Source organism: Motacilla alba, chromosome 2 (assembly GCF_015832195.1).
Source record: "Motacilla alba alba isolate MOTALB_02 chromosome 2, Motacilla_alba_V1.0_pri, whole genome shotgun sequence".
In the NCBI taxonomy this organism is placed as follows: Eukaryota; Metazoa; Chordata; class Aves; order Passeriformes; family Motacillidae; genus Motacilla; species Motacilla alba.
In genome coordinates this window covers 43567164-43594843 of record NC_052017.1, presented here as the reverse complement: position 1 = coordinate 43594843, position 27680 = coordinate 43567164, and the positions used below count along the sequence as shown (strand labels likewise).

Genomic DNA, 27680 nt, shown 5'->3' with positions numbered 1-27680 from the left:
ACCCCGCCCCGCGCCTGCGCAGTGCCAGCACCGCAGCTTTCCCGCGCGGGTGAGGGGCTGGGCCGGCGCCGCTGCGGCGGGGCCGGGGCCGGGTCTGGGTCTGCCGGGGGCTGGGAGCGCCGGGCACCCCGTACCCAGCAGGGACCCTTCCGTGCGGGCATTGGGCCCCGGGGGGAGCGGGCCTCCCGGTGGGGAAGGGGCCATCCGGTGGGGAAGGGGTCTCTCGCTTGGCGGCCGGCCAGTCCCCGCCCCTCCGTGCCCGTTTGCAGTCGGTGCCGCCGAGGCCGGGTGGCGTGTGCTGCGCCTGTGGCCCGACAGGAACAGGGGCGAGAGGGCTTCCGGGCTGCGGCGGGAATGTCGGGGCGCTCACTGGGTTTTGCTTCTTAGTTGAAGGATGAGAAGTAGTAAGGAGCCGTTTTTTGTGAAGTTCATAAAGTCTCCCGGGAGCTCGGAGTATTTTTCTAAGGCTCTTGAGGTAAGTGGGTTCGGTCACCTGGGTGAACCTGGTTAACTGGCATGTGATTTCTTTGTCGTACTTAGCTGCATGTGCCATACAATAAGCTAACTTAGGTCTGTGTGCCTGGAAATAAAGCTGTTTCTATAGCAGGGTGTTTAGTGTGTAATAAAGCTTGTTGAATAAGAACAGTTTTGTTGGAGAACCTCATGAAATAGCTTCAATTTCAAAACCCGCTGACATGTAGGGAAGGGACATGTAGCCTGGAAGGCCTGGATGGTGCTCACTCATCTAAGCACAAACTTTGTAAGGACACTCTGCATTGTTTTACCTCTTGGGAGGTTAGTTGGGAACCAAAGGCACCATATGGCAGGATCAGGTCCTGAAAGGCTTCTGTGCCAAATAGTTAAATCAGAATATTCTGAAGACTCCAGGGAATGAGGGGGACACCCATGAGATGTTTTAGCCCTTTCTTCTGCCAGTGTTTGCATGGTAGCTTTGTTATGAGCTGTTTCAAGGGCGTGCACTTGTGTAGTTTGCACATGATTGCTTCTTTAAAAATTCTTTGCTAATTAAATGAATGTTTTATGCATCATTTACCTGCAGTCTATAAAAGAATTCCAGTCAGAAGAACATCTCCAGATCCTCGAAGAAGAAGCAGTACTCAATATAAAAGAAAATGATAAATCACTGTACATTTGTGATCCTTTCAGTGGCGTGGGTTTCAGTCATCTCAAGAAGGTATGTCACCCAGCAACTTACTTTGAGCTCTGTTCTTTTCTTTTTAGATCCACTTATGTCCATACTTACGTTCCTGCCCTGAGTGTAGCAGTGTGAACTTCATCCTATATTTAGGGAAGATGGTGACCAGCAAAGCATAATGATTATTTTCAAACATTTAGAAAAGTAAATGGTACGGTTGGTTCTGATTGTGCTGGAGTCCCTGAGCTGGGTCTTACAGTATCTATCTTCTGATAAACATGATTTGGTTTGATCTGCAAGAAATTGTCTAGTGGACAAAGGTAGGCTAGCTGGAATTCTTTGGCCATAGCCGTAGCATCAGCTGCTTTTACTGAGGCCAGAAAATGTACAAGATTTGTACAGAGAATTCAGAACTGAAAGTAAAAGCAAAACTGTCAGCTACCTGGAGGTGCTAGAGGGGAAGGCGGAGGACATACCAAGAGCCCTGCCTTCTTCAGAATTCAGGGACTTCTTATTTTCTTTGTGCTTTTCCTGCTCTTTTATTGCAGCTTGGCTGTAGGATTGTTGGACCACAGGTAGTTCTGTACTGCATGCAGTCGCAGCGGTGTGTCCCGAGAGCCGAGCATCCCGTGTACAACATGACCATGGCTGATGTCACAGTGTCCTGTACCAGCCTGGAGAAGGACGTGAGGGTAAGGCCTTCCCAAGGATGGGTTGTTCAGCCGGTTATTGTTGCTGTTTGCTTTGTATGGTTCATTAGTAAGGCAGCAGTCAGAGTGTATGTGTCTCATTGTCACATCACATTGCCTGAGTCTAGATCCATCAAGTCTTCTGTAGCTTGTAGACTTATGTGTAGTTTATCCACATATTAATACACCTCAAATATGATTATATACATTTACTTCGTTCTGATACCTTTTTTCTGATACTGCCTGAAACGTCAACCATCTGCAAAATTTTGCTCATACAGCATAATTGTCATGTTTTTATTTAGGGTATATATTATGTTCAGCTTATCATAAGTGCAGATAAAATGGAAATTACAGTTACCTTTTTATGGCTCCCATATATATCCAGTTAGTATTTTTGGAACAGTTTTTAGGGGAAATAATAGACAATTGAAATCCATGTTTTTCGTCTAAGGCAAACATGACTGTCACATAGGTTCTTTTCTCCCCTGATGATTTTCTCTATTTTTTTTCCCCATCCAGGAAGAAGTTCATAAATATGTGCAAATGATGGGTGGATGTGTATACAGAGATCTCAACGTGTCAGTAACTCATCTTATAGCTGGAGAAGTTGGCAGCAAGAAATACTTGGTAGCTGCTTCCCTGAAGAAACCTATTTTGCTTCCCTCTTGGGTTAAGACATTGTGGGATAAGTCTCAGCAACGGTATGAAAAAAACAAAGCTGATTTTGTTTTGGATAATGGTAATGCTTATGTACAGACTAATTTCTTTTCCTAGCTGATTTTACTTGCAAAATGACTCCTTTCTCTCTTTCATTCCTGTAGCATAATGAGGTACACTGATGTTAACATGGAAGACTACGCCTGTCCTGTGTTCCTTGGCTGCACGATTTGTGTCACTGGCTTAAGCAGCTCCGACAGGAAAGAGGTGCAGCGCCTCACTGCTGAGCACGGTGGGCAGTACACGGGGCAGCTCAAGATGAATGAATGCACTCACCTCATAGTGCAAGAGCCAAAAGGTAAAACTGACGGAATAAATGCTGTTTTCACTTCGGGAGTTGAAGTAGTGTGAAGGTGTGTAAGCACAGGAGCTTGAACTTCCTCTGTCTGCTTCAGAGTTGCTCTTACTTCTTCTGTCTAGGGAATCACTGTTGGTGAAAAGAGTTACACAGGGCACCTTTGCTTTGCTGTAAAGATGTGAGAAAGAGAACAAAAGAGGAAAAAAAGCCAGAGATATAGATAGCATTTAAAGAAAGGAAAAGGGAGAATCCCAGAGGGGATAAAGAAAAAGAAAAATGGTTTTTTTGGGAGAGCAGGATAGGACTTAATTTCTACCATGATTGAAATTGGATTGTGGCCTGATGTTTTTTTAGCTGATTATTTTTTGTGCCTTCCAAATTCCCTACTAAGGTAAAATGAAAGCTCATTTTCCTTTCTCTTGGGAAGGTGAAAAGATTTTAGTTTTATTATGAGAAGACATGAAGGGTTTTCTTTTTTGCTGTGATTTCCCTCTCTTTGCTTACAGTGAAATATGCTGGGACTTTTCCCCCTTTTCTTTTGTGTGCTTGAAAGCTTTAAAGCCTTTTCCCCCTTTTTGTTTCTTTAATGCCTTGTCATACTATGGGTTAGCCATCCATGAGATTTTTCTACTCTAACTTTAATTATAGCATAAGCAGCTTATCAACAGTCTAGTATAACATAATATGTCCATTAAAATCAGCTATTTGAATTTCTAAATTTTCTTAATGTCCAGCCATCTTTCAGCAATCACTATTTGATGCTTTAGTCTTTTAATGATTGTGACTTTGGTTTTTTTAAATTTTGTTTTCATCTGGAAGGTCAGAAGTATGAATGTGCCAAAAAGTGGAATGTGCACTGTGTGTCTGTGCAGTGGTTTTCTGACAGCATCAAGAAAGGCTTCTGTCAGGATGAGACAATGTATAAAATAGAGGCTGGATCAAAACTGAGTAATGCACCCAGTACATCAACACCTACAAATGACACAAGCAAGCCTCCCAGTAAGTAAGATACTTTAAAATGTGTTTCAATGATGTAGGAAACATTTGTATTAAGGAGGAAGAACTGTTTTGAGATGAGTAAGGTGCTTGCTTTTTTAAATAATGGTTTGGTAGTTTGGATTCTAGATTCAGTTTAAGCTTAAAACATGACAGATTGCTTTTATGCACACTGAATATTCCAACATGTGTAGACTTGAAATATGTGGATGATTAATAAAAAAGTAAACAAATTAGGTGTATGATTGTCTGCTTGAGAACCAGTGATGTATACCTGTAAGTCCTACAAAAGTACAATTGTTCATAGATTTAAGTTTAAAACAAGTGATGATAATGACTTTAATCTTACAGAAGTCTTAGGGGTGAGGGGGAACAAATAAGTTTTTATTCATATTTTTCTATTTAATTTTTCGTTATACACTTGCTTTTATTTATTCCATGCTAATAACAGAAGGACAGTTAAAAGTATTTTGTAAGCACACATGCTAGCCTAAAAGATACAGCCAGCTTTAATGTGCATCCACCTGATAATAACTCCTCTTAAATTAGAGTTGATTTCTCTACAGTTAAGAGTCCTGTTTAATTTAAAAAGTATTTCTATAAGGTGTCCACAAAACTGGAGTAACAGCTTCGAAAACAAGTCTCATTGGCTGCTGCGTCATGGATGCCATCCTTTAGGAAATAAACAGAAGATGTATCAGCACTCTTTCTAGTAAGATGATGCTCAATCTGTGTGTAAAGAAACCGCTTGGTTTAGCAAAGGTTTTACTTACCTAGTAATTTTCGTTCTTCCAACTTTACATTTCCTTATAGCATCACAAAATCATAAGTGGCAAGTCTGTATTTTCTTCAGTGAAGCAGCAGAGAGAGCTGAGCCAAATCTAATGCCTCCTTTTTTAATTTTATTTTTATTTAAAGGTCACGCCTTTTCGGATGTCAGCCACATTTCCAATATCAATTTGAGTGGTGTTAATGAAACTGCATGTACTTCAGCTATGAGCAGCAGACTGGATCCTGTTTCTGATGAGCTGGAAAATCTGGACATAAGTTCTTTTCAGGCCGCTGAAGATTTGTTAGATGGGTGTCGAGTATGTTTAACGGTGTATACTTTGAAGTGTTCAGTTTTAACAATGCAAAAGCAATTGTGTTGAAGCACTGGCACTTTCTGCTTGAGTAAATAGTTTCCATGGTCAGCGACAAATACCAGATTTATTTTGTGTCCATGTGCTTGTGTGTGTGTGTGTCTACCTGTCTGTGTGTGTGACTATAATTATATCAAAAATGTAGTGGAAGTATAAAAGTTTATATTCATAGGCATCTGTATTTAAACATTAGAGTGACTGGGTTCTAGAATTAGTGTGTGGGTTAATTAGTTTTTTTAATTTATTTATGCAATTTGAGGGGTTTGTTCCATTAGTAAACATTGACACTTTGCTAGATTAATTTGCAAAGCTAAATTAATCTTTATAAATGCTTAACTTTTTTGCTGCTTCTCAGAAGCTGCAGCACTACTTTCTGTGTTCTGCAGCAGTTGAAACAAATTATACCAAAACATTCTACTTTATTTTTTCTTTTTTTTTTTTTTTTACATTTTTACATTTTTAAGGCTTCATTTGTTGCTCTGTTCTCTTTGTAGATCTATCTCTGTGGCTTCAGTGGCAGGAAGTTGGACAAGATGAGAAGGCTTATTAATTGCGGTGGTGGCGTTCGATTTAATCAACTTAATGAAGATGTTACTCATGTCATTGTGGGGGAAAATAATGATGAGCTGAAACACTTTTTGGACAAGACTGCTCACAGGTTGTGATAACTGAATTGTTCAAGGTCTAGTTACACCTCGTTTTCTTTCTCCCACCACGTCTGGGGTCCCCAGCACAGAAAATGCATCAAACTGTCAGAGTGAGTTCAGGGGAGGGCCACCAAGATGGTCAGAGGGATGGAGCACCTCTCCTGCGAAGATAAGCTGAGAAGATTAGTTTGAGAAGGATTTGGGGTGACCTAATTATGGTGGTCTTCCAGTGCCTAAAGGGAGCCTACAGGGGAGGTGGAGAGGAACTTTTGGCAAGGACACATAGAGACAGGACAGAGTGGAATAGCCATAAACTGAAAGAGGGGAGGTTTAGTTTAGGTATTGGAAAGAAATTCTTTACTGTGAGGGTGGTGAGGCTTCTCTGGTTGCTCAGAGAAGCTGTGGTGCCCCATCCTTTTAAGTGTCCAAGGCCAGGTTGGAGCAACCTAGACAAGTCGAAGGTGTCCCCTCGGGTTGGAACTAGATGGTCTTTAAGTTTTCTTCCAAATCATTGTGTGATTCTTTGAAATCACCTACTGATTTGAAATACTAAGTAGTTCTTGATTTAAATGAGAAGCCTTATAGCTAGTGATAGTAAGTATGTCCACCTAGGCTTTTCAGTACTGTATCTTTGGGTAGCCATGGGTAGAGAAGCGAGTAAGTGTTCTTATTGGTGAAAAGAGGTGGTAATGTGTATTTATGAATGCATTGAGGAGGAAGAACTCGGCAGTGCAACAGTAGCAGATACCATTTATGTTATAGAAAATGATTTTGAAATGCTCTGTTCTCAGACTGAAAGAATTAAAGTCTTTTAAGGGTTGTAAATTATCCAAAGCATGCTTAGTATTAGAGTTACAGACTTTGTGTGTGTATATACTGGTTTTTTTTGGTCTGAAACCTGCTATAAAATGTTTCTATAACATTTTATTTTATAGGCCTCATATAGTGACTGCAAAGTGGTTGCTGGAGTCATTTGGGAAAGGCTGTCTGTGTCCAGTGGAGCATTATATCCCTCTAAACTACCAGCTCTTAGAGAATCCAATTTTAGAACAACCCGGATTGAAGTCAATTTTTCCCAAAAACAACAGTCTTTTGAAGAAAGATGCTGTCAACATTATAAAGCACCAGAAAACTGCTGAAGATGACTTCCTCTCTCAATATGTAGATAACTATTCTGCACTAGGTATGTTCTAGGCTTAGCGTACTGTAGAAAATTTAACTTCTCATAATTAGCATTTGAGCTTCCAGAATTTCCTTACTAAAAATTCATTCACATCTAGTATGTTAACTTCTACTTTTTGTTTCAAAATTCAAATTTAAATAGGCCTATATAGAACAGTTTTTAACTAAAACCTGTCTGAGAACAGCACAGTCCTGTAATTTCTTCATGAAACTGTTTTGGGTTGTCTTTGATGTTCTTGTCAAACAATTATTATGCTTGGTTCTTTTTTATTTTTCTTCAATCTTTCAGATGAAGTTGAAAAACTGACATCCAGAACCCTCAGTGACGTTACTAACTCGACTGCCCAAGGAGAGAATCAACCTTCTGTCTGTAATGGGAATGGGTCTTTGGCAGAGTCTTCTGCACTGGCTGAAGGAGGCTTATTTTTCAGGAAGAGATTTCTTCTTCTGGGTTTTGGTGAAGAGGACGAGTCCTGCATTGCAGATATTATCAAGGACAATGCTGGGGAAGTTCTGCCACTGCAAAGCAGAACCATTGCAGACTATGCTGTGGTACCTTTATTAGGGTGCACTGTGAAGGCAACTGTTGGTGACGTTGTCACAAATACATGGCTGGTAAGGGAGTTACACTTTTTCAATTTCCAAATAAACAGCTATCTCTATTAGAAATTTTTAAAATCAAAGAATACTAGCTATATTTGGCAAGAACAGGCCCATGATATAGACTACCTGCTGTTAGTAACTTTCAGTATTAGGTAACTTCCTGTGAAGTAAATCTCTACAGACTGTCAGATCATGTACTGAACTGGAAACTTCCAGTTTTATGAGAACCTGCAGGGTTGGAACTTCAATACTAAAAAGTTCTGAATAATGCTTCATTATGAAGCAAAATAGACATGGTCTAAAAAAGAGTTTGTCTGATCCAATGGGAAATAATTTGTCTCAGGTGTGATGATGGAAGCACAATTGCTCGTTGTTGAGTCCATAAATGCTGTTGTAGAGTTGCTGAAATCTTGTTGGCTTTGTTACTGTTTGACTTGATTGACATTTTTATGTTTTTCACCTCCTTGCAGATAACATGCGTGGAACAGCAGGCCCTTTTAGATCTCCGATCCAATCCACTTTTCACGCCAGTCCTGGTGATGGAGGGAGCTACCCCTCTGGAAGATTGTGTTCTTTCTTTTAGCCAGTTCACGGGTGCAGAGAGAGACTCCCTTGCTTATCTGGCAGAACTGCTGGGAGCCAGGTACTTCTCCTGTCACAGTTTCTCCTTGTTCTTCAAGACCCAGTGTGCTGCTGTTATGCTTTTCATTTCTTCTATACAAATATTGGAGTTAGAGCTCTTTTGAATTCCATCCATTTACAAAACCTGGTGCTGAAGCAATGAGACATCATTATATAGGTCTTTAATTTTGCTCTCTTTTAAGGAAATACGGTCAGTACTCACACAGTTTAATTTCTACCAAAATATGCTCAGTCTCTTATTTCTCAGTAACTGAGTCTCAGCAACTTTTTACTCTGCTCGTGAACTGATCAATGAAAGTCAGGTTTTTAGATGTGGCCCTCCATGTTTTTCTTGGTTGTCTAGGAAAGGACCACTTCAGTACTAACTGGCTCTGCCTCATAAGCATGGTGAACCCCATTCACTATCCCAGCTCCTAAGAAATGGTGCCCTATTTGCTTGGAGTTCACAAAAATCTTTGAAAAACTTTAGAAAAGCATGTTTAGTCATGACACGACAAAATTGTGTAGCTTACAGTAAATATCATTTGATCTGGTTTGTAGCCTGTTTGAGCTAAATTCTTTGCTGGTGAGTTCTCAATCCTGGCATCTTTTTGCAAGATTGTGTCCTTGATGATGAGAGAAAAACTGTAATATAAAGAAAACTGTTGTTCATTTGGAAGTGATGCTTGTTGTCTCTGGAAGGGAAGCAAGCCTGTTCCATTCATCTTGCTGAAGAATGTTAGGCCCAGTGTAGGGGCCTAATGGGATATTGCTGGAGGTTTGCTGGAGTGTGAAAAATATTGTTTTCAATGCTGGTAGAAGTGAGACATTACTGTGTAACTTTTTTTTTTGTTGTTGTTGTTTTGGGGGTTATTTGGGGGGTATTTGTGGTTTTTTTTCTCTTCTGCAGGTTAGGCTGTAAAGTGTGAAGTGGGTTGCCTTAAATATCTACTTCTATTGGTTCTCTTCTGTTGTGAGAATACAATTTATAATAGTATAAAGGTGCCCTAGATTAATGTTGTTTATGACTAAATGAATGTTTTATCAACCTAATTGTAGAGTCCAAGAATTCTTTGTGCGGAAAGCCAGTGTGAAAAAAGGAATGTTTGCCAGCACTCATCTTGTGGTGAGAGAACCGAATGGCTCCAAGTATGAAGCTGCAAAGAAGTGGAATTTGCCAGCAGTCACTGTAGCTTGGCTTTTGCAGTCTGCAAGGACAGGAAAGAGGGCAGATGAAAGCAAGTTCTTGGTTGAAAATGCAGAGGCTGAAGGTTGGTTCTTAGCAAGTTAGGGGATATGATTGTGTCATTGTACTGTTTGTTCACAATAAAGAAGGCAGGTGTGATGAAGTTTTCTTTCCTAACACCTTCAAAGTATTAGAGCTAAAGGATATTTTTCCAAATATAAAGATAGAATTGTGGATTGGTTTGAGTTTGAGGGGACCTTAAATCATGTATTTTCAATCCCTTGCCATGGACAGGGACACTTTCCATTAGACCAGGTTGTACATGCAACCATATTTTTTTCTGCTGTTGAGTTGGGATTACAGAAATTATATTGTGTGTTGGCTGCAAATCTGGTGAGGCCACTGGGCTCTTGTGGTTATCAGTCAGTTGGGATTCAAGCTTAGTGTCTCAACTTTTCAGGACACAAAGTATGCTGTTCCATAGCTTGAATAGGAATTGATTAGAGATCCATCTTAGGACTTCACACTTCTTAGTCTGCAATGATTTGATGCCCCTCTCTTCAGTTCTTCATGGTCACTGGTTAAATAAGCAACCATGATGAATTGTGTGGGGTCTGTTTTTCAAACAAAAAGCAGTTTACTTGCTTATGTTTTCTTTGTTTCTTTTAAAGATATGGAGAGTTTCATTACTCAGATTAGCAAGACACCAGCAACTGTTAAGTCTCCTGATTTGGAACAGCCTTTTCATCTTCTTGAAGCTGGAAAAAAAGGACCTGTGACCCCACTTGATATCAACAGGTTTCAGAGTAAAGCTTTTCAAGCTGTAATCTCTCATCATACCGGGAAGACAACTCCTGTTGCACAAGGGGGACCACTTCAGAAAGAACCATCTTTAAATCTTGACACACCATCAAAGTTTCTTTCTGAAGACAAGTTCTTCAAGCCTTCTTTTGATGTGAAGGTGATTTTTGCAAACTTTTTAGTCTGTGTGGCCGGTACTATTTAACATGTGCATAAACTTCAAACAGCACAGAAACCTGTGCTTTTACCCATTTTTATGCTGTTCACGTACAGACTTTCCCTTTTGAACAAAGCCAGGAAAACTGGCTCGTTTATTTATATAGTTTAGTTAATGGCTTGTGGACTGAATTTATTGAGTAGTAAGTGTTGTAATGTCCTTAGCAAAGCTCCTTTGTGCTTATTGCACCATATGCTTGTGTGTCCTACACCTCAGACAGTATCCAATCTGTGTTCTTTGTATCTAGAGACTGATAAATGTGACAAGGCACCTTGGAATTGCTCCATGGATTTGTGAACAAGTGTTTGCATTTTCTGATAAAATGCTACTTTGATGATATGTTTTAATGTAATAGCTTTAGAGCAAGGTGCAAGTACATGAAAGTAGTTGGCTGAGGGTTTGGTCACTGGCTTTTCCACTGAGGGCAGTTCTCAGTGATGGCAGTGAACAGAGAGATTAATAAACTTGTCTTCTTGTTCTGCTTCTGTAGGCTCTAAGATTGCGTTTGCCTTGTACAGCTTTTGTGCAGTGGTTCTACAGTTGCTCTTGGTAGCTGTAGTTTGATGTCCTGGTTTAGGAGTACAAAGTCCTACTGTATTTGTAAAACTTGCACTTGAGTGAGAATTTTTTAAGGTGTTCATTAAAGGCAGTCATTTTCTTCTTTTTTTTTTTTTTTTTTTTTTTTTTTTTTTTTTTTTTTTTTGGTAGGATGCTCTGGAAGCTCTGGAAACTCCTAGAGGTCCTGAACAAAGAACCAGGAGACTGAGCACACCTCTCTCCGAAGTTATCAGCAGAAACTTGAAACTGGCACTGGCAAGCAGTACAGCTCGTGCATCAGCTCTTACTGCCAGCCCTCAGTTGGCTGCTGCACAGCCAGAAGTGGTAGGAAATGTGGGAGTTTAATTGCTGGAGCATAGGTTTAATTAAGAAAAAGCTTTATCTTCTGTGATTTAAGTTACAAAGGAATTTGTGAATTGTTATTTGTTATAAATTCATATGATTATGTGTTCTTCAATGACAATTAAAGGAATGTAAGATAGAGGAGTTTTCTTATGGAAGGCAAAGAATTTTAAAATTTTTTTCTACTATCTGCATTAGTGTCTCAAATACTAAGCAGTGTCTAAGTAACAGCACATAAATATGTACCAATTTAGACTCTGTAGTATTGGAATGAGATACCGCACTTAAGAAATTCTCAGGTTCCAGCTAAACAGGGTTAGATATTTTGTCTTGGACTAAAGTTTGGAATTCTTTATTAATGCATATGTCTTCTTTTCCTGCCTTCCCCTGTCCTTAATAGGAGAAAAAAAGTAAAAGAAAACAAAAAGGTGTAGGAGGAAAGGGAGGATCTATGTATTGCTTGCCATGTTAGTGCACTGTTTACTCTTGGAGGGATGAGAAAGCTAATGACCTCTGGAAAGGGAAGGCTGCTACTTCTTGTTTTGTAGCTCCTTAGTCTTACTTCTCCCACTCCTCTACAGTGAAATACTTCAGTAGCATCAAGTTTCATAATTCCTTAATTTCAGCCTTCAGCCTGTGATGAAAGGAGTAGAGTATGTTCTAGGGAGATTGGTTGACTCTTTGTCTTGGCATTGCTAGTGCATGTGATAATGCTGAGTTTTGAGCATAGGTAGGGGAGCATGAAAAAATAGAGGAAGTGTGTTTATCTTACCTTTGTTGTCACTGTATATTTTACTCCATGCTTCACTAAGTATTAAAGTACTTTCATTATTGATACAGAAGCCTTCTAATCATGACTCTCCTGTTTTTATCCCTGCTGCTTGACCAGGAAGAAGAGCCCAAGCCTCTAGCTGATGCTGTTATATATGTTAGTAAAAAACTTAATAACAGGCAAAGGGAGCTGAATGCAATAGCAGCTTCTCTTGGAGCAGACTACAGGTATCAGCCAATACAGTCACTTCTGAGCTTTTGCACTGATGTGAATTGTAATAACTTTGAGTCTTTGCATCCTATTATGAAGAGAAACTACAAACTAACATTTTTGATTTAAGACAGAATTCTGCTTCCACTAAATCTGATTTATGTGTTTTGTTACTGACTTTTATATAAGTGTTATTATTCATGGCGTGAAGGAGGTTAGCCTTATATTTGGTAGTACCTTAAAAATGCTGAGGATACTTGGATTAGATCGTTTAAACTGATAGCTTTATGAGTTTAAAAATTAACAGTCCTCATTTTTGTTTATTTTGAGCTTCAAGGGTCAGTATTTCACTTGCAGTTCAATATGACAACAAAAGAAAGCTCTTGTCCTGGATCATTCCTTCTTTTCAGAAGCTGTTTTAAAATTTCACTTAAATAAAAACAAAACATGTAGCAAAACCCCTACTTTCCATATGTTTATCCTATTTAGTTTTATTTTCTTCAGGGATGCTTTCAAAACACGTTGAAGTTGTGCTGTCATGAAACTGAATGCTGTCTTTTCTGTCAAAGAAAGCGGGCTCGTTGTTTATTGAGGCATAACGAAACAGGCAAAGCTACTTTAACTTGAACAAGGGGACATGTTTTTGAGCTGGATTTATGATACTTTTTGATAGAAATTCCATCTTCAAGTTGTATTTTGTTCTCTTTTCCAGATGGTGCTTTGATGAAACAGTAACACACTTCATCTATAAGGGCGGACAGAATGATAACAATAAGGAGTACAAATCTGTTAAAGAACGGGGTATACATATTGTTTCAGAACATTGGCTTTTAGAGGTATGAAGCTTGTTTTGTTCCCTATTTAAAAGTAAAATGAAATAGAGGCTTAAAACCTCCAAAATATGGCAGTGGGTTTTCTGTATGCATTTATTCTGAACATGTATAAGGACTGATGTTTTGCATCCTGCTTTGAATTAATAAATTGAGTGATCTCTTTTCACTGATGTACATATACACTGTTCTCCATGAGGAGAAAATAAATTCTCTTCCACTGAACACTTCTACTACATTTTTCTTAGAATGGCAACCATGTTTTTCTCCTTGTGTGAAGTACTTCTTTTGACAGTGTTTTTATTGTACTTTTCTAATGTTTAGGTGTGAAGTTTCTTTTATCTCAGTCAGTTCCTCATCTTTCTCTTATTAACTGATGTTATTACAGAGTGCCCGAGAATATAAACGGCTTCCTGAATCTCTCTTTCCTCACACTTACAATCCCAAAATGAGCCTGGACATCAGTGCAGCACAAGACATCAGGCTCTCCTCCTCCAGTAAACCTCTTCCAACTGGAAAACCAGCAGAGGAAAATGAGGTATGATGTGATTTGAATTAAATTAAGTTATATTAACATAGTAATAAAAACATTGATACTAATTGAGCAATGTCCTGAATCAGGTTTAGCTAGTTAATAATAGCTATTGCAGATGTTCTGTAAGGTTTTTCTGCATTTGTAATATTCATCTTCTAGGGTGATGGAGAAAAACTCAGGCATTTCAGCATTTGCTTTGCAGATTTGAAAAGATAGATATCTTTTCTTTTAGGTAATGAGATCCAAGCTGTGAACTTGCTTTAATAGACATTAAGACTGCAGAATTGGAGTTGTCACCCGTGCTAGTGTTCACTGTTCTACTGTCATTGCAGTAGCAGAAAGGTTAGATTTACTCTAAGGCAAGATTAATGATCTTCAGAATTTATACAAGTGTCATGCATGGTTAAAAAGAAAAAAAAAAATTGGTGTTTGAGAAATCTACTTGTCTTCATTGGTTTTAGATTATTCCAGTGGATGAAGATGATGCTGAAGATGACATAACTACTGACCAAATAAAGGAAACAGTCACTGTAGGGGAAGAACAAAGTGTAGCAAGTGAATCCAAAGGAGGTAAATGTAAATTGCTGTTTTCAGAATATTTATGGGCTATAAAACTATCAATATGAGCCTTTGCAGTTCCAGGTGCTGAATGCTGAGATCTGGAAACTTCAGGTAGCATATTAATATACTGGTCAAGTACAGCTAGCTTTTATTGCTGCTGGATACCATTTTCCTCTCTTTTAAAGATCTTGACAGCCCACAAAAAAATCATGACCAGTCATTGGAAGATACTTAATTGCCATTTTGTTGCTTTCAAAACACTGAAGTTCGTCTTTAATGTAACAGATTTTTGGTTTGGAGTATATATTATGTAATTAAATGTGTTATTGTGGATCTAAGTTAAATTGTGCGAGGAGATTCAGAAGTGAGCCAAATGGAGATTTCTCCTTGTGTCTAAGAATAGGTGACTTAGGGCATATGTAGTTCTCCTTGATGTTCTTGCCCAAGTACTTTGCCTCTTTTTAATGTATAGTCTTTGTCCTAGTGGAAGGAGGGAGGTTGAGTGGAATTTCACTTTTCACTGAGACAGTGAGCAGTTGTTAATTTTTCACTTGTTTTTGTATAACACTTGTGATAGTATGAGTTTTGTTTCTTCTCTTAAGTTTTAACCCAAGCACTAGAAATGAGGGAGAACTTCCAAAGGCAGCTGCAGGAGCTCATGTCTGCCACATCACTAGTGAAACCACAAGGGCAAAGAGGATCCCTTTCAAGGAGCAGCTTTGATGGCTCTCCAGCCACTCCTGATAGCGCACGGTCTGTGCGAAATGGCCGCAGTAGGGTCTTGGAAGCTCTAAGGTATGGATTTGTATTTAAATATGTCTTGTATTGTCTTTGCATGTATTTAGACATTCATTGAAATTTGAGTAGGTCTCCAGCATTTTCAAATGTATTGTCTGTTTCTACTGATGTGCTTGAGTTCCTTCTCCTGCAATTCAGAATCTTTAACTGGATGTGCTAGGTAAAGTCAGAATATTGTCTTAATCCATAGTGGGTATCTTTTTTTTAAATAAAAACCAGAATAGTATGATTGATTTTAATGTTCAGGTTTTGAACTGGCTTATTTTCTTTCTTTTCAAATTCCTTAGTGTTCTTACAGATTTTGAAGAAAGTGTGTATGAATGCTTACATAGGTCATAAAGAAGTAGTAGGCATTACGGCAGAGAACCTCTGTGAATATTTCTTCTCTTTTATTTTTCTTTTCTCTCCAAATGGAGAATAGGATTTGAACTCCATCAGTACTGATGTGCAGTAAAACAGTAATGGAATCCTTGCAAAATAATTCATTTATCTTGTTGCCTATTTGCAAATAAATAGGCTTAATAAAGAGTAAGGTATGCTGATTTTATAATAACTTATTAATATGCACATAATAAAAAATATCTACTGGTATTTTGGGTGCCCGTTTTCAGCCATGCTGACACTTAGGTTCATAAAGCCAAGATGCTAGAATAGCTGCTATGCTAAAAATTTCCCCTTTCCCTGCCATAATTTCTAATAATGAGGTCACTCGGGTTCTGCAGTTGATGTGATCATTAACACATTGCCTCCCAGAATGGAAGTCTTCTGTAACATGAGTCTGTAAGGTGTCTGGGTTTTTCCCTTAGGCAGTCCCGCCAGGCACTGGCAGATATAAATACAGAGCCATCCCAGAGTGAGCAGATCATTTGGGATGATCCTACTGCAAGGGAAGAGAGAGCGAGACTTGTCAGCAACCTTCAGTGGCCTAACAGTCCCTCTCAGTACCTTGAGCAAGGTCAGAGTAACACCAATAAGAATGTGGATGAGTCTGCCCTCAAAGGATCTGTACCTGATGCAGAGATGGCTGGAATAGGTAAAATTACAAATGCAATGTCTTTTTTTCTGTGCAATAGCATCCATTTGGTCTTTGGGACTTCTAAAATATAGTAGCATTTGAACTGTGGTTACAAAAAAAGTGAGCATTGTTGGAATTTCTCAAAGGCCAAAAATACAATTTCACATCTTTGAGTTCTGTTATGTGTTACTGTTTTTAAAGAGAAGTTTTCTCAGTCATTTGTGGTAGAACACAAAATAGACTAAAAATATTTAGTCTATAATATTAGTTTTAATATTTACTAAATTTAGACTGCTGTGGCTCCAGAAAAACGCCAACAGCTTGAAAGACTTCATAAAATTTTCCAAGTTGTTTTGATTTCTTTGGTTTTTTAAACCACAGCTGGTTTCCAGGTAACCCCTCAGGTAAGTATAGTGGAATTCTAATGGGAATACCATGAGCAAAATATTTTCCATTGTAGTGGAAATGTTTATAGTTTAAAAATTTGGGTACAAGATTAACTCACAGACCAAATAAACCAAGATCTGTCAAGTTGCTGATGGACATGCTTGGGTCAGGATTCAGTAAAGATGCTTTATTTATGTTCCCTGTTTTTTAAGTCTGAAGTCTGTTGCTAGGATTAAGGAAGCAACATACCTTTTCTGCCAAAACCAGATGTTTTTGCATCTGTTTTGCTTTCTTTCTGTTCTGAGATAGCAGAATCCTTTATTTCTCTCTCCCTGCTGCCACCAACTCCTTCCCTCAGTCTACTTGCAGAGTTTCTGTGGCAGTAGTCTTCCTGAAAACTGACCTTGTCCTAGAGGAGGTTGAAGGAAATTAGATAATCCCATTCAACTGGTTTTTGTTTCAGCCAAATCAGTGCAGTTTAGCCAAAGAAATCAGATCATTTGAGGTTTTCAGGTGTTTTTTTTTTAAAGCAAGGCATTCAGGGACATGATTGCAATATTGCTGTTTGTGGTATAAGGAAGAGCATCTTTATGAAAGGCAAGTGAAATATAACTGTACATGTTGTAGCAGCAATTGTGGGGATTTTTTATTTTTATTAGATCTTCTACTTTATATATGATTATATTCTGCTAAAGGCAAGTCATGCAACACCACTTTATTTTCACAGCTGTTCCTGAGGCTGGGCGTGGAGATGTGATTGAAAGTCTGAAGAATCCCATATGTAGAGATCCCAAAGCGCCAGCTATGGATTACTCGATCCTTACTCCACAGGCACCCAGCATTGCTTTCCCCCTGGCTAACCCTCCTGTGGCACCAGAGCCGAAAGAAAAGGTTTGTCAAATGGAAAAATATTTATGATGATTTGTGTTCTGAGAGATGCAGTTACACTTAAAGAAGTTTCAAATTAAATGATAAATATAAAATGTACAGATCTGGATTTAAAATCTTGAGGTGGATTACTTTTGTACAGTTCTATTCTCTTTTTTCTGTTATTTTCAATACTCCCCCTTCCTTTGAGATTTTTAACAAATAATATTTGCTCAAAAAAATGAAGCTTGTTTGTTTAGACAAATGAAGCTTTTCATCCATTAGTTAGTGCTGGGATGCTAAGGCAGGCTTTGGAGTGAAGAATTACTGTGTGTGCTGCTTGGAACTCCTCCAGCCATGTTAAGATGACAGAAAAAAAAAAAGGCCTTTTTTTCTTTGGTGGTATCTGGAATTTTATGCTTGGGTACAAATGGGAAATTATTTTTCTGTCAAAACCTGGTTTAAAATTCTGTTTTATTTTGAACTTGGAAAGGAAAATGAGCTTATAGTCTCACCTGCAGTGTGTCACTTGATGCTCAGAGTTTCAGCAGCTGTGTGTCTTCAGAGGCATAATGTGTCATGTTAGTGGAAAGGCCCTCAAAAAATGCAGTATTCTGACCTGACAGTGGGTGAATGAATGAGGCAGTGTGATAGACCAGTGCTGATTTCGTCATGTGTTCAACCTGGCACTCCATGGATGTGAATGAAGGATGACTTGTTATGACAGATTAGTTCAGCTGTGCCCTGAAGAAAGGGGGAACCAAGAGGATGTTCAAGAAGGATAATAAGATCCAAGCTTTTTGTCAAGTGACTCACAGGTTTCGTTCTGCTTTTCCCAGCTAAAAGAAAACTTAATATATAAATAACCCAGAATATTAGGCAGAAAAATAGTCAGCTGTCAACCTAATAGTTCTGTCATATTTTCAAAATCTGTTGCTGTATTTCTAGGTTGTTACTGAAGATGAGAAGGCTGATGAAGAAACCGAAAAAGTCCGTAAATTTCAGCTGTCTTCTCTAAATCCTCAAGAAAGATTTGATTACTGCCATCTGATTGAGGAATTAGGTACCAGATATTCGTGAAATGCAAAAAAATAGTATGTGTCTGCTCAGCTGTGGCTTGTTGGGGAGAAGAAAGGGCTTCTGTTAGTGACTCATCAGATTTGAGGTCTCAGATTTATGGCTTTCTGGGCTTGTGAGCAATTCTTTGAATATAGTGTTATTATTATGTGAGTGATCAGCTTTACCATAAAACAGCAATGGTTTTGTCTTCTGATAGTTTTCTTTTAGCTGTCTTTACAACAGCCTCATTCTTTACTGTTGGGAGTGCCCAGGATGGGCTCTCTTCTGGTGTCTCTCATTCCTGTCTGTGTTGCTGTGGCATTTTACAGAGCCACTCTTTCCTGGCTGCTTTTCCCTCCCTAGCAGCTTCTGCCCACATCATTTCAATGACAATACTCTCCATGTAAATTTGACCTGAGTTTTTGTCTGAATTCAAATAATTCTTACTTAGAGTTGATCCTTTCTGTGTGCAGCATGATGCTTAGATAATCTGAATGCAATTCATTCCTTTATTCAAGGTGGAATAGTACTTGAGAAACAGTACTTTGATCCGAGCTGCACACACATTGTTGTGGGACATCCTCTTCGGAATGAGAAGTTCTTGGCTTCGATGGCAGCTGGAAAGTGGGTGCTTCATCGTTCCTACCTGGAGGCGTGTAGAGGAGCTGGCTCCTTTATTCAGGCACGTCACCCTAGCACTAGGACATGAGTGCATTTTACTCTTTTGCATTTATTTTTGTTTTGTGCTACTAGGGAAAGACAACTTCACAAAACCAATTGCTAGTTTAGGGTGCCCAAGCCATGGGAGTTTTAGAGAATCCAAAATCTGAGAGGTTTTAGGCCAGCTTTGTCTGAAAACTAGCCCTGCATCAAACTATTGATGTAAGATAAATGAAATAGCTATGCTTTTTATAATTGTTTCTTAAAGTTGAGTCTTTGAATCCCTTTGGTAAATTTTTACTGATATCAGCTAAATTTACATGGCTCTTGTTAAACGAGGAATAAAATCTTGATTCTTTCAATAAATGAACATACATTATTTTTAAATAATTTGATTTTATAACCATGTATGTAATATTTTTGAACTCTGCCTCTTCCAGTGCCTTCCTAAGTGTTAATTTTGCAGTTCTCCTGGGCCAGAGAGTTCTTTACATTGACCAGGCTAACTTTAAAGTAATGCCTGTAAACTGCTTCATATCCTTATGTATTAAAACTAACTTTAATGTTTTGGAAGATACTGCAGAAATATAATCAGTGGTATCCAGTGCAGTGAGATGCTTTGTCCTGCTGTTGAATCCTATTGTAGATATAACTGCAAGAGGAATCAGGTTGTGTGCAAGACTTAATGTCACAGAAAACATGATTTAACTTAGATAAACGTGTGCAGTTCAGAGCTGTATCTCTAATTTTACCTAGAAATATTTTGGCTAGATAAAATCCATGTATATATAGCTAGAGTGAGATGGGATTTGTTTCATGTTTTTTTATTTTCTGTTTGGTGTGGGTTTTTAAAATCTATTTTTCTGCTGGTTAAGTTGGCAGGACTGCTTTGTAATTCAAGCTTATGATTGTTTTCAGGAAGAAGACTATGAGTGGGGAAGTAACTCCATACTTAATGTTTTGTCTGGAATCAATGTAAACCAGAAGAAACTAGCACTGGCAGCCATGAGGTGGAGAAAAAAAATTCATAAAGGGAAGCAAGAAACGGGTGTTGTTGAGGTATATAGATACTCCTGTAATGTAAGCTGTACAGTGTGGATGGACAGGATAGGGATTGTCACCAAGAAACTAAAAACTTCACTGTCAGGGGAAGGTTCTGTCTTGTTATCAGGAACAAAATGTCTTGGCTTGATATATTCTAGTTAAGTAATTTTGTTTTTTAAAGAAGTTTCTGTGATGGTATATTAAATGTCTTAGTCTCCTCTGAACCACTGTTTGTGTTTTGTAAGGCTGGAATGTGGCTACTTATCTTACGTATATAAATCTCCCTCAGCCAGGAAGATGATGTTTACTCTTCAGAGCTCTGACTGGAGAGATAACCTAACTCAGCTCTGCTAGGAAACCAAAACTGGTTACTGGTTTCATAGTCTTTCAGTGAGATTTTTGGAAGTGAGACTTGAACTCCCCAAAGCCTTTCAACTGCTCTGAAATCAGGAACTGCAGTTGGGCATTCATTGAAAGATGATGTTTCAGTTATGTCAGGAAAAATCTGGTGTGTGTTTTACAGTAACCTTTTTAAAAGGAATGCTTGTAACAAATCCCCCACCCCCTTTGCCTATGTGGAAACCACGCTGAGTGTTCCTAGGAGGCAGTCCTCTGTGCTGTTACTGTAACCAAGTGCTTGCTGGGGCAGCAGGGGAAGGTGTTTCCAAGTTACTGGGGGTTTTTCCAGGTAAATTTTTCACAGTGTCTGGTGTTTTGGAAAGCATACTCCCTGCAAGGGTCTTCCTTAGAGGGGGCTGGTAGCTGTATGTGGTGTGGATTTTTTTTTTCTGGCATGCATACTTAAAGGCAAAACTGGGTAATTGCAAGTCTTCATCTGATGGATATTCTCAAAAGGGATAAATTATAGACCCATTAGATCTTTGTACTTGTTCAGCACCAGCATACTTTTGACTGAATTGTCATTTGTCTAGGGAGCTTTCAGTGGCTGGAAAGTGATCCTGAATGTTGATCAAACCAAGGAAGCAGGATTCAGGCGCCTTCTTCAGTCAGGAGGAGCAAAAGTATGTAGTTGTTTGAAAAAAACAGTGAAATGCATATATGTTGTTTAATTTTTTTTTCTTTCTGTTTAACTCTGTGCTGGGCATTTTTCATGTGAGTATAAGGTCTTAATGAACAAAATTGCTTACACAGGGTAGCTGAGACATGGTCAAAGGGTGGGAGGAAAAAGCTTTGTCATCTTCACTTTGCAAGTGGTCAGGCAGGGCAGCTTGCCTGAGGTTACACAAGTCAGTACTGCTGGTGGGAATGGAGGATAGAATTTCTGTGCCCTGCTCTGATGGGAAGGATCACCCTTTTGGACAGGTATGTGATGGTTGTGATGGTACAGAATGCAGCTGTAAATGGTATTTGATTTCCCACTGGTTTCTCTTAGTTTGATGAGAGAAATTAAAGGTCATGAACTGCATTTGTCTTGGGGAAGAAACTCAACTAAACTTTTGTGGGTCATGTTTTTTGTCTATAGGTGTTCTCTGGCCATTCTGCATCTCTCTTTAAAGAAGCAACTCACCTCTTTGCTGACTTCAGTAAGCTGAAGCCAGATGACTCCAGGGTGAACGTGGCAGAGGCAGCAGCCCAGGGAGTGAACTGCCTCAAACCCGAGTACATCGCTGACTACCTCATCCAGGTGGGCACACCCAGGGCTCCCCACCTGCCACACTGCCCCAGCCCCCTACAGGGGATGGCTGCTCTACCAGTCACGAGCCTCCTTTGCCAGGAATTGCTGCCACAAAGTGCCTGTGCTGAGGGCAAAGGACAGGGGCACAGGCACACGCCACATCTGTGGCCTCAAATTAATGCTCTAACATGACTTGTTCTGGTGCTGGCAGTAGGATCTCTTGCAGGGTAGAGAGCTGCTCACAAAACGTATTTAAAACGTAGGTGTATAATGTTTGTTTTGTTGTTTCAATTTTAGACAACTATTGAGCTGTTTCTGTTATCTCAGAAGCTGCTCTTCTTGAGCTGACCCATTCTTTTTTTCTTTCTTTACTGAAGGATCCACCTCCCCCTATGGAGTCTTACTGCTTGCCAGAAGCTGAGTCTTACCTTCAGAATAACTCAGATACTGGAATTGGATCATCCCAGAAAAGAAAAGCACTGGGAGAAATGAGCAGAGTCAAGCGATCCAGAATACACTAAGCATATTCTCTGTTCTTAATTTGTACATTTTTAAATTCATATTTATATTTTTTCATTCTTGCCCAAAAAATTAAAAGCTTTGAGTTTCATTTCTAACTTGTCCTGAGATTAAAATAAATTTGCAGTAATGCTTATAGGAAGGACTGCTTTGGTTACCAGTAGCATCTAAAAATATGGCAAGAATTCATCAAAAACATACTTACCGTGTCCAAACTATCCCATCACTAGACTAGTGATTTTGTCTGTGGACACAGTTGTATATAGTTCAGAAATCATTTGTAAAATGCTTATCACATCTTTTATCTGTGTGTTGTGGCAAAAATACCAATTGATGAGAATTCCATTGCATTTTCCATATAGTAATAGACTTAGATTTTTACATTATTTTTTCATCTTTTGGTATTTTCTATTGGAAGGGAAGAGAGAAACCAGACAAAAAGAACTGGCTTGTATATTTTTGTACTACTAGAAAGTGTAATAAATTATTTCTATAGATTACAGGTGCTGTTGCTGCCATCCTGACTGCTAATGAATCTCCTCAGCAACTGTAGAAATAATTCCGTTACCCAAGAGGTGAAGTTTGTCTTGACCATGTTCCCTGTTTGAGTCTGTGACAGGAACAGAGCCAGACAAAGACTTCATTTACTAGCAGCTGGGAATGTTCTTAGTCAGACAACCAGAATATTTGACAAAGTCTTTGATGTTTTCAGTTACAGTGGGTCTGGGTCTGTATTTACAGAACTTCATGTGTGAGTGCACTGAGTTAGTGTAGGCACAAGTGTTCTCATGGAACCTGAAGAGCTGTATTTAAGCAGCTGGAATTACTACAGCCTGTTTGAACTGAAAAGCACAGCATCCAGTTGCACAGGACCAGTGGAGTTATCTGGAAGAATACATGTAACTGAAGTCTATTTAATTTACTTCTTTTTTGTTTTGAAGGTCAGGGTGTATTTTATGTTTATTTTCTAGCTGCTGAATACTGTTTTCTAGAAAGGGTTTGCCATCAATATTTGTTGCAGATCCAAGACTGAGCCACAAGCATTAAAGCCCTGGGCAACCTGGAGAGTCACTCTGGGCAGGGCAGAACAAACGTTTTGCTGCTTGGGGAAGGGACAAGGCACCTGAGCCAAGGGGTCTCCAGGTGAGAGAGAACAGGAAAGCAGCTTGTCTTTATGTGCAAGGCTATATACTCTGTGCTTCTGATTTCTTGGTTTAGTGCAGCAGATCTTATGTCAGTGAGCTCTGCAACCTGCTGTCAGGATGACCTGAAGGAATTGTCAGAAAGATTGAGAATGAATATGAGGGATTTGATTCTTTTTAAGAAGTGGAATCTGTGCCCCTGTCACTGGGGTCTTGGCTGTGACAAGACTGCTATGTTGAGCTGCAGTGACTACAGCCTTACCACCTGCTTTTGGTTTGTTTTTGTTTTGGTTTTTTTTTTATAACAGCTTGATGCTTTTTGGTATTTGTGGACATCAAACATCTCCAACTTGTTCCAAGTCCACATACTGAAAATAATGCCACTGTTAGTGCCTTACATCACATTTTGAATTAACTGTGTATTTCACTGTTCACCTCTGAAGTGCTGCTTTGCATTGCAGGCATTTGAAATAGGTGTACTACCAGGCAAGACTAAGGTTTCTGTGACTTTTTCTTCCCAGTCCCCAGAAGCTGTTGTGGAAGAGTAGTGTTGGTATTCTCACTTTATAGATAAGTTAAGGGGGTCAGGGAATGGTTTTTTAAGCTTTAAAAGAAGTCTTGGAGCCACACAGTTCCTGCAACTGCTGTGAATCCTGGGGCAGGGCAGAAGGGGAAGCAGCTAAAATCAGGCATATACCAACCCACAGTGGTAACCTGGGATCTGAGTGCCACATATTCTCCAGTGTTCTCTGCCCTTGTGGACACTGGTTTAAAGCCAGGGCTGGGGCAGAACAGTGAGGGAGGGCTGGGAGGACAGAAACAGAAAGCAGCTGTTCCAGCCAGAGCCAGCTCCTCTTCTGCGCTGGGCCTCCAACATCCAGCTGTCTGTATGCCACACACAGGGGAACACAACACAAGCAAGACAAATTGGGAGATGGAAATTCAGTTGGTGCTGTTAAGATAAATTTATTTTCTTCAGCTTTCTTCACAGGAAACATCATGAAAGTGCTTTACAGAGTTTGAATACCATTACTCTACCATGGGACAAAAGGACAACAAGTGTGTGCACTGCACAGTTAGAAGTTGTCATATGCAGAAGCCATGATAGGTAAACCAGGGTAAAAACAAAAATCTACTGACAAAAATATATATTGTTCAGGTTTTGAACTTAAGTTATGACTATTAACACAATTTTATAAATATACAGGCACCATTAGGTTCCTGTGTTAACTGTGGGGGCCACACAGGGATTCTCAGAAACAGATCATATTGAACTCTGCTGAAACAGTTTCTGCTGTGCTCCATAGGCTCCCAGCCAAGCCATTTCCCCAGACAGTATAATTCTTTTTTTTTGCACTACACTGAGCCCACAGTTATCTTCGTTTCTTCACATTAAGTCTGGTGCTGAGGCATTCTGGTACACTGTTGAAAACAAATTCAAGGGCTTTTTTTTTTCCCTTTTGATTTACAGGGAGCTCTGCTTACAATTCTTCCCTCAGTAATCTCTTTATTAAAAAAATTAAAATGCTTTAGGCTAGATCCTGCTGTCCAGGTAAGACAGTTTTGTTTAAGCTAGAGCATTACCAGTCATGCAACCCTACTCCTTTCCATAGCTGAGCTGTGTTGTACTGTGAACAGTGCTACTGGCTCCTTTTTGCTGTACTCCATGTGAATTCGGCTCCTGCGTAGCCTTTGAGGCTCTCTAGGTTTCAGTTCTTCAAGGAGACTGCATTTACTTGCTAGGCAGTTTTGCAATGTTTGTGATATTACAGCCCTGACAAAAACAATGCAGCATGATCAAGACTCAGGAGTTCTTGCCTGCTGCTTTCTAAATAAGTGGTGAATAATTCAGGCACCTGACTAAGAAATCCTTGGCATGGTAATAATGTAGAGGAAGAGAAGAAGGAGGGAATACTCTAGGGCAAAGAGAGGTCAAATCAACTGATTTTTGCTGAGTTTTGAGTTCCAGGAAAACCAATGAGCAGATCCCATTACCTAGAAAACACTGTCATACCAGTTTCCAAAGCCACTTTGCCTTTTTCCCAATTCCCAAAGTAGAGACACAGTGAATGGTCAAAGCACTTGTCAGTCCTGAAGGTTACTGGGCAGTTAGTAAGTAACAGTACAGAGCTATAGTGGCAAGACAGGGCTTTGGTGAGTACCGGTGGAGGTGAGGCTTCCAGAGGCATAGGGGAGGCTAGGAAGTATTACAACTTACAACTCTCAGATTCATTGCCTCTGTTTACCTACCCATGTCCTCAAAAAGTAAAAAACTCCCAACTCCCCTTGGCCAACTTAACTCCCAGCAGCCACGACTGTTTTTTGACAGAGTACTGCTGTAATAGAACACTTAACAGATACAGATCTTTGGATGCAAAATCCAAGGTACATTGTTTTCAACTCAGTATCAGCATTAGTACTGGAAGGCAGCTGCTCTCTAGGATGTGGTACTCTGATAACTGAGGTAATGCAGCTCTCAAGGGCCAGGCTGTACATCCTACCAGGCTTGAGTCCGCCCTTATGGCACATCCTTTGTATTGGTAAACATAACATGACTGGGAAATGCAGTCAGTGCTTAAAGACAACATCATTTACAGCTCCATGCTCTTCAAAGCACAAGATGATAAGAACGAAGAGATGAAACAAACCACAAAGACTAAGCCTGCCCTCCAGTGTTGCTTCATCTCAAATACTGTAATGCAGTTTCAATATCCAGTTAAATACTACTCCAGGTATATTAGATTGAGCATGGCTGAGCTCATGTGGTTGCAGGTCAGAGACTAAGTAATAGTAATGCGTCTGCTTCCTCTCTGGCACAAAGAGGAGAATTACGCAGAAATTTAAAATAAATTTCTATGGGACTTGTTCACTGGCACTTGATTCTGACTGTCACACCTGAATGTCAAATGATCCCAAATCTTTGATCTCAAATCAGATGTTAATGAAACTGACCTTGTGTGACAGAAATAACTCCATTAAAACCAGTGAAGTTAAGCTCTGGGAGACCATACACATATTTTGCCTTTTTCTCAATAAATTTGTTCTATTTTATCAGCCATTTTTTATGGTTTGAATCCCTTTGCTATGTTGTACATACTCCAAAAGACATACAGAGTAAGTGGTTTGTTTTAATTAAAAAAGGAAGCTTATGACAATACTTCAACTAACAGCTTTCTGTAGGCAATTACTTGAAATAAAGCAGACAGATGTAATGTGATGACTTCATTGCTGCAACTGAGCGAGAATGGAAATTCAGTACAGAAGACAGGAGATGTGAAAAGGAATAGAAAACATCAGATTGAGCAAAAATTAGTAAGAGCTTGACATGCTGACCACTCACTGACCAGAAAAGTGGATTATATACATGAAACTGAAGACTTCAGTACATCAAATGGCAAAAGCCAATCCCCATGGAAGTTACTGGGCTGATGGTGATTGCTAGGATATTCTAAATGACTCCGTAAATTTGGCAAATCAGGGGCAGGTGAGTTGTCAACAGGAAAAACCAAGGCAATAAATACTGGAAAGGTTTTAAACCACTCATACATGCTCTGGTAGAAGTTGTGACATGAGTCTGAATTAGTTGTGATCTTTCAAGGGGACGATCTAGGCATCACCATGGGCAGCTTGATGAAGACATCTGCTCACTGTGTAGTTGCAGTCAAGAAAGCGAATAAGATGTTAGGCTGTATTAAAGACAGAACAATACAGAAAAATATTACAGCATCTATTTCTCTTAGAGGTGACAATCTCAGTGAATATTTGCTGTTTCTTCAGCACCTTAAAAAAAGTGACATATTAGAAAAATAAGGCAGGAAAGTGGTAAGAGAATGATAGAAGCAGCTCCTTGGAGCTGGAAGGACAGTAAAACTAAAGCAGTTTATTTGTTAATAGGGGGATAGATGACAAACATCTTAAAAGCAATTCTCCTTCCCATATAATATTCATGTAAGTCATTTTAAGCCACCTACCAATAAATGTATGGACCTTAATATCACTTGTTACCATCATCATCATAAGTATTCCAAAAAGCCCCATGTTATTCTTCAGTGCTTATTATTCAGCTAGTTAAACATTTTCTCTGAAGCAACTGCCACAGTTTGTAGAAGTTTAACAGTAATAATTTCTGACAGAGAGCTCTCACAGCTGATACACATTAACAACTGTCTTAGAGGTGCTGCAAAGATAAAATTGTCAATAAGAGAGGTAACTGCTTGGGCCTCTGTCCAGGACCCACCAGAGCTCTCATTTGTCTGCATGCATGCCACCGTAGTGTTGTTCTCTGGTTCTATTTGAATCTCCATTGTAAAAGCTGAGCACTGAACCTTGAAATCACCAGCAAAAGCAGACAAAGGCATATTTGTAAGTTACTAGTTCATGTTACTTCAGCTGCAGCTAACTGATAAATCAGGAGATAATAAGTAGGATAATCGCCTCTGCAGTATATGCATTCCTTCCTCTTACCTATTCTGCTTATCCCACTCGCA

At 39.3% G+C, this 27680-nt stretch overlaps 2 protein-coding genes across 2 annotated transcripts in view; one reads left to right on the top strand and one right to left on the bottom strand.

Moving 5' to 3' along the window:
* Positions 1–8: 8 nt before the first annotated feature.
* On the top strand, positions 9–24687 carry TOPBP1 (DNA topoisomerase II binding protein 1). Its single transcript, XM_038125325.1, has 28 exons — positions 9–49; positions 388–475; positions 1061–1195; positions 1705–1848; positions 2368–2549; positions 2670–2863; positions 3683–3862; positions 4778–4947; positions 5496–5659; positions 6584–6831; positions 7120–7445; positions 7904–8076; positions 9114–9325; positions 9912–10201; positions 10967–11140; positions 12048–12157; positions 12853–12976; positions 13359–13508; positions 13967–14075; positions 14669–14861; positions 15671–15897; positions 16994–17157; positions 18082–18196; positions 18711–18874; positions 19771–19911; positions 20829–20918; positions 21380–21541; positions 21910–24687. Exons 2-28 carry the CDS (start codon positions 395–397, stop codon positions 22051–22053), a joined length of 4566 nt encoding a protein of 1521 aa, XP_037981253.1. The 5' UTR covers positions 9–49; positions 388–394; the 3' UTR covers positions 22054–24687.
* CDV3 (CDV3 homolog) overlaps positions 24650–27680 on the bottom strand; it is a 16520-nt gene continuing 13489 nt past the window's right edge. The window contains exon 5 of the mRNA XM_038125363.1: positions 24650–26879. Coding sequence (XP_037981291.1) covers positions 26855–26879 — 25 coding nt within the window. The 3' untranslated portion in view covers positions 24650–26854. The remainder of the gene's footprint in view (positions 26880–27680) is intronic.